This window comes from Amphiprion ocellaris, chromosome 2 (genome assembly GCF_022539595.1).
Source record: "Amphiprion ocellaris isolate individual 3 ecotype Okinawa chromosome 2, ASM2253959v1, whole genome shotgun sequence".
Lineage (NCBI taxonomy): Eukaryota > Metazoa > Chordata > Actinopteri > Pomacentridae > Amphiprion > Amphiprion ocellaris.
In genome coordinates, this window is record NC_072767.1 from 14461017 (window position 1) to 14468564 (window position 7548).

The following is a 7548-nucleotide window of genomic DNA, read 5'->3' on the forward strand; positions in this document are numbered from 1 at the left end:
ACTGAGGACAGATGTTGCATGTACAGGAAACATGTGACTGTAGTTGTAAAACCTGAACTTTTAACACTCAGTGTTTTGTTTGAACATGTAAACTAGCAGAGGTGGAAACAAGCATCTAGATTTGTTTTTAACAGAAATGGCAGCAACTACAAAGCTCAATGGACCAAAGCAAGTTAGGCGCATTCATTCATACCTGTTAAGAAAAACAGTCTCACATAATTTAAATCAATCTTTGACAATTTACTTAGCATTGTAGCAAATTGCTGTAATTGCTCAGTCATTTCACAAAGTTTAGATATAGGTAGCAATTTTCCACAGTAACATATTGTGACATTATAGGGACGCTGTGTTCTGTCGACCATCTGTATTACAGTTAAATACTGTTCATATTTGTTTGCATTGCACAAAGAGAAGCTTGACATAAAAGCATCTGGTGATGGCAGCAGTAGAGGAATATCTTGTCCATCCTTAATTGATCCACTTATGAATTTAATGGTCGGCACTCATGCTCAGCTACTCCAGCCCCAGATCAAAACTGAAAGAGCTCAAGAGTTAAAAGCTTTACTCTTGAGTTCAACTTTTTCTTCAGTAAAATGTGAAGTCCTGATGCTTAACTATACAGCTCAATGGACAGCATGTCCACCACTGAGGCTCTGTTTTATAGTGATCATTTGCTCACAGCTTTGACTGCAACCAAAACATCAACTAATAGTAATTAGTGGATGTAACTCCAGCACATAGACCATAGAACAATGGAGGTTTGTTAGTTATCCAGTAAAAGAACTGTTTTGCCAGTTTTAGGGTAACATATGCATCAGTAGATATAACCCAGTAATAATTATAACACTCACACTATTGCTGCTATACAGTCTTCCTTTAAAATCTTTATGCTGATAATATTTCCATGATTGCCCTGTTTTGCAGACTCTAACTTTCAATGGAATATTTTTACACTGTTGAATTGCTGCTTTTACTCAAGTAAGAGACCTAAATACTTTTTACACTACTGTCAAAGTATCATATCACCATTCAAAATGTATCCATTCATTAATATGATGCTTAGATTTTCAGCAATTTTGAAACACATTAAGCCTTTGTGTCCCCATCACCAGGATAGAGTGAGATTTAAGACGAAATTAGAGCTTAGATAACAGCTTTATCACAATAAGTCATTAAACATGGATAGGGTTATATATATATATAAAGGGAGAGAGAGAGAGAGAGAGAGAGAGAAGAAGAAGAAGAATGTTTCCATCCTTCCTGAAATGTAATGGAGCATTTCAAATGAACTGCATCAGATGTAATGAAGTACAGTCCTTGAATAAATGTCTCTCCCTGCTGTGTGATGTGAAGGACTTCCTGTTCAGTGAGAGTGAGAAAAAACAAACAGCATTTGGACTTCCTGTAGGACATACTGTTTAAACTGCACATGTACACACATCACATGTTTTATTGGGGAGTGGATGAAAAGCAGCCTCTTTCCTTTTAACCCCGAAAACCCCACTGTCTCCACTGCGTACTGAATAATTAAAGCCACAAAAACATATATATTTTTTTAACTTTTATTTGAGCACTTGGAGATTAAACTCTCCTTTTTGAGGGAGATTGGCTCAGAAGGTACACCATTATAAGGTTCCAAAAGAATAGAAAACCAAGCATGGCACCAACTGTCATAAGACAAAAGTAAAGCACATTAAAACAATCCAGGGTCTAAAGATGCACAAAGCTAGATCCAGTTCAGGAACAGCAGTTGCACTCTTCAGTTACACATCTTTTGATCGGGGCTTTGAACTCTGCCGGGGACACAAAATCATTAAGGTGGAGTGTGTTCTAAAGGCGGTTCTACCAAGATCAGAATAAAGCCTGGGAACATTTAGATGAGTGATACAAAATTAAACAAATGAGAAGGAAGTTTACCCAGTACTGCTTTGTAGATAAAAATACACCAGTGCTGCTGTCTGCTTAGGCTTAAAGAAAGTCAAGAAACTGGATCATAAAGGACACAGTGATGTGTACTGGACAAGAAGTTGGATAGAAAACCTAGAGAGCTGCAATAAACGGAGTCTATACAGTGAAGAGTAGAGGCAGCATTGTGCACATAAATACCACAGCTATAGTCTAAAACACTTTTAAAACACTCTGCTCAGTATGCACTCTGGAGGGAACCTATCATCCACCCAAACCCCCAAGTACTTATAAGAGATACCTGTTCAAACCTTTTTTTTTTAAAATTTTGATGATTCTGAAAATGTCTCACAGAATTTGGGGAAATTTGCATAAAATTATGCACCATTTATCTCAGATAATCCCATTTAGAGGAGTCTGGATTTGAATATTTGACTCGGTGTAAACACCACAAAGTTTTGATTTAAGAGCTGGACTGAGTTGATCAAAGAATCTGTCAGAAAGCGTTGAATAAGGGGATTTTTTTTTTTTTTTTTTAACAACTTTAACCGTGCAGGCCTTGCAGGGAATTCCTTTTCTTCTGTGAAAACTCAAATATAAAAGTACTTGATTACAAGTAAAATTTCTCTTTTATAAGCGCACAAGCATTCTCAGCAACAGTTGTTTAATAAATAGTATCAAATATGCAGACTAGCCCCTTTCAGAGGTGTAACAGTGGCACTGCACTTTGTTACAATGTTAAGGTACTTTGATTTTACCATTTTGTTGGTCTGTGTACTTCTACTTCAAAGGCCACAACTCTACTGCATTTAACTGACAGGTACAGATATTTACTGATCCACATTTTACAAACACAACGAATAATGACATTATAAGATATATTGTACTATTGCAAAATGGTTGTAGTGGTTTTATGTGACCAGCTAATTTAGCCACCAGAAGCAAAAGCCGTCATTGGTGAAAATAACATACTTTACATACACTGCATATTGGATAATTTTAACTGATACTTTTCAGCAAATTAATGAGTTTAATTCACTACACACTGTGTTATATTTCATTAAAAGTACATTTAAAAAAAAACTCAGCACCTAGAAAGTAACTAAGTTTAACTGTTTATGTAATAAAAGTCCATACTTTCCTCTTACTTGTAGTGAAATAGAAATGTAAAGCTCTTACATTTTATCTAAATACAGTGCTTGGCTTTTACTTCAGTTATTCAGTTGCATAACCTGCACTTCAGGTGTGACTGGACTGAAATCCCCTCCACAGAAGTGAAGATGTGAGCGTGCCAAGGTGCAGAAAGCGCTCTCACTCCACATCAGATTACTCTAAAAGCTTTATTTAGCCCCGGGCTTTGAGGAATATAATCTGGGCATGAGAGAGAGAGCGACTGTTAACACCCGTCGACAGATGATGCAATCCTTTAAAGCAGTTGCGTGGAAAGACAATGACACAGGGCTGCATGTTGCATCAGAAAGTCAGATATTAAGTAGTACTTCATTAAAATGTGAAAAAAGGCATGGAAGGGGGTGTGGGGATTAAAAAAAGGGGGAAAAAAGAAAACAGCGGGGTGTTGTGGGGGTGCACTGAGATCAGAAGGGTTCTTTGCGTCTTTTGCAAATGGAAGGAACATTATCACACGCTGGTCAGCAGTGACAGGACATCAAATGCCTTGCAGCAAGCCGTGAAGACGTGCATGTTGTCCACCGTGGGACCATCAAAGCCCCCAGAGAGTGGCGAGGCGAGGGACGTGTCTGTGGTCATGTCAGGCAGCCCTGATTCAGGCTCTGCTCTATTATTACCCCAGGAAACGGGTAATTACAACGGGACATCTCCTGGAAGGAGCCCAAAGCCGGCTTCAGTGTGCGCGCAAGGGAGAGCCAGGGATCACATACCACAGAGTCCCGAGCCCTCCGCTCACTGGCGAAAACGGTGACCCTCATTCGCGCAGCTATTTCTGAAACTCCAGTTTATTGTCCCTCTGCGATGCTCGGATGCTTTCTCATGTCAAATTAGAGCCTTTCGGCGGGCCCACGCTCTCTGCGCGCAGCGGGGGCGTGCGTAATTTGCGCTCATTATTAGTTTTCTTCCCAAAGTTGTGTAAGAATTTTAGGGAACACAACTGATGGAAAGCTCCCATGAATAGACAACGTTGTTCCAAAAGAGAGGAGCTCATTTGGGGCAGAGCAGAAAACAAGGAACTGTTTCACTCCTGAAATCCTAAATCTGTTCCCATGTGACACTGCGTCAACTTACTCTCATTCAACTTGTGAAAACAAACAGCATGAACCAAACTTACTGCCCGTGTGTTGCTATTATAATGTGGCACTTGGGGGCAAAGTAGTTTAGTGCAGCACCCGGGTGAGAAAAGAGGGGCTCTTGATTGCAACATCAAACACTGGTGTCGTCACTCGTCAGCGATACGTGCAGGCACTGGCTGTTCCAAAATAAATATTGACGTGATTGTTGTATTCAAATAAGCCGCCTGACCGGACATGTGCGGGCCAATCAGAACCCATCGTATCATTACACCTTCTTTTCAGAAATCATTCATAACGCCGATGCGTCAAACACTCACAGAGGACCCGGCTATAAATACGGCTGCGCGCAACGCACAGTGAGACATTTTCCCAAAATCAAACGAAAGACACAACTGAGCAAGAACCGCGGGAATCCGGCGTACACCTTGAATTATTCTCTCTACCTTGCTCTACATTCTATATTTAGTATCCAGATGACCATGTTGGCCATGGGTGGATTTTATTTGAAGCACGTCGTGGTCGCAGCGCTGTGCTCCGTGCTGGTCACACTGACGCTGGGGTCCCCGGTGGTGGGGCCAGAGCCGATCCGATGCGCCCCGTGTACTCCGGAGAAACTGAGCCAGTGTCCAGCGGTGGCGCCCGGATGCGCCGAGGTGCTGCGGGAGCCCGGCTGTGGATGCTGTCTCGCCTGCGCCCTGAAGGCGGGAGAGCTGTGCGGGATCTACACGGCGCCATGCGGCTCCGGACTGAGGTGCACCCCGAGACCCGGCGACCCCCGGCCGCTACACTCCCTCACCCGCGGACAAGCCTTGTGCACGGAGAGCACTGAGCCAGAGCCCACCCCTGAGCCCCAGATACAAGGTAGGCCCACATCACCTCCACATTTTACATCTGTTTCTCCACATCCAGTAAATCCTCATGATCCCAATCATACAAACAAATGACTTGTCAGAGCTGAAGCCTTTTACGGTCACAGTCAGTCGCATTCATCCTGTCCCTCTCTCTCCAGATCAGGGAGAGCCAGAGGCGGAGATGGAGAACGCAGCCATCATCTCGGACCCCGGCTCCAGCCACTACCTCCCCGGTCTCAGTAAGCCCTTCGACCCGAGGGCGGCTGCCGACGCTCAGGAAAGCATGAAAGCCAAACTCATCGCCATCCGCAAGAAGCTGGTGGAGCAGGTGAGACGAAGACAGTCTATCAGTATTAGTGTGTGCATTTGGTGAAATCCTCAGCTTATGTTGCTAAAAGTTTTGGGGGAGGTTTGGGTGAGTACTGGTGCGCCACAAGGGGGAGCTCGTGTGCCGTTTGAAACGCTGATGAGGAGAGAGAATATGGGGACGCTTGTTATTGCAAGTTTCAAATGCAGTTTGATGTCAGCCCACGTGCTCGCTGATAATAAAACAGTGGTGATTATCATTTCTGTGAGTTGGCACTGCTCGGTTAACCCTTCTCTGTCCTGCTTCCTCTGTGCAGGGGCCCTGCCACCTGGAGCTGCAGACAGCCTTGGAGAAGATTGCCAAATCTCAGCAGAAATTAGGAGACAAATTAACCAGATTCTACCTCCCCAACTGTGACAAACATGGCCTTTACAAACCCAAACAGGTTGGTATCTTCAGTGAAACGTGTTTTGAGTGACTTTTTTTTGGTTGGTGTGAATGCATTCATGACTCCACTCATCATGAAAGAATCTCACCAAATTGTGTGTGTGTGTAGCCAAGATTATGTCAAGCACAGCTTTAAAATGATTGTGTGTGTTGCACGCAGGGATTTGTTCAGCAACTCAAGAGTTTTGTTTGAGTGTGATGTCACCCAGTTTCATGACCATACATGTGTGTCTCACAAGTGCTCTGAAAATGAAAGCAGTCAAATAAGAGGATTTGTGTCTCCCCTGCAGTGTGAATCCTCTCTGGATGGACAGAGGGGTCGATGCTGGTGTGTGAATTCCTGGAACGGCAAGAAGATTTTAGGTTCCACCGACCTGCCTGCAGACGCCGAGTGCCCTTAAAGAGATCAACCACTGAAGCAGATCTCATGAAAAAGAAGAAGCAAGCCACTGATTTTTCCTTTTTATAGCTGTTTATTTATTGATCTTGTCCATGGTGGTGTTTAATTCAGGTACACTGTCATTGCGGGACTGTGCCCCCCCCACCCCCACCCCTTCAAACACGTCCCAAAGAGAGAGAGAGAAAAAATCTATTTTTGTTTTTCTGAAAAGGAGATTTTAATATTGATGCATTTACTTCTACTCTTCAGCCTTATTTATTTCAATTTTATTGCATTCTATTTGTAATTATTTCATGGGTATTTATATCTTTTTTTTGCCTTATTGTTATTATTATATTATTATTTTTATGTGTGTATAAAGTGTAAATATGTATCTTGGCCCTGAGTAACTCCACTGCTGAGTTGAGCTCGCTCTACCCTTAAGGAGTTGTCTGGAGGTTTGGTTTGAGACAAACCAAGCAAGAACAAAAGCACTGAGTGACCAAATGCCATTTAGAAATATTTCTAAATGTTGTTTTTGTGATTTATTTTGTTGCCATTGTTATGTCTTCTTTTATGCCATTGTCTTTTTATTTTCGGATGTGACATATCAGCTCTTGTCAGTGAATGCAAAACTCTCAGTCTTGAATCCTCAAACAGTCTCAGAAAACATTCCCCATGGTTCCATGGGGCTGCAGATAGCATGACAGGCGGCGACTCCCAGCGTTGCCTCTCAGACGGGTATTTCTACATTTACCTACCTCCAATATTTACGTGTCTGCTGTCAGTTGTGTTGATGTGTCTGTCAAACAAGAAGACTTGCTACTTTACTTTTATGTTGCTGTTCTCTCTGACCAAGAACACATGACCACAAAGAGCGAGTCCTGCAGTGAACTGTGTCGGCTCAGCTCTATCTACATGCTGCTGTTGGAGAGAGAATTATTGTTTAGATGAGTCTATTCCAAAGTGACAAACTGCTCACTCGTGTGTATGTACACTTTTGTAATTGAGATGTAAGAAAAAAGCTGATATATTTAATAAAAACAGTAACCTCAGCTATGCGCTCCTGGCCTCTCTTTCACCTCAGGCAGGTTTATTTTGTGCACTCACAGGTGGCAAAACATGAGAAACATAACGGTTTCATCAAGACATGATTGTGAAACGCTGTGTGTGGATGCACTGCTGGACCACATTTTCTATATTCAGTGTGTTTGTGAGCAGTGTTATCACAGTGATCTAAAGTGGAGGTCCTTGTCTAACTTTAGCCAGTTCGCCGGCATACGCAGCTCTGCGCTGCCTTTTGACCCGCTCTCTGTTTGCCTTGGTCGGGCACAAGAATTCGCCCCAACCTCTCATGCCCACTGCCAGCCTGCCTGGCACCACCAGATTTATTTT

The 7548-nt window shown here is 42.8% G+C and overlaps 1 protein-coding gene across 1 annotated transcript; it reads left to right on the top strand.

The window, feature by feature from the left end:
• Positions 1-4490: 4490 nt before the first annotated feature.
• igfbp1a (insulin-like growth factor binding protein 1a) lies at positions 4491-7208 on the top strand. The gene is made up of 4 exons (XM_023272300.3): positions 4491-5030; positions 5179-5348; positions 5644-5772; positions 6065-7208. Exons 1-4 carry the CDS (start codon positions 4643-4645, stop codon positions 6173-6175), a joined length of 798 nt encoding a protein of 265 aa, XP_023128068.2. The 5' UTR covers positions 4491-4642; the 3' UTR covers positions 6176-7208.
• Positions 7209-7548: the final 340 nt, after the last annotated feature.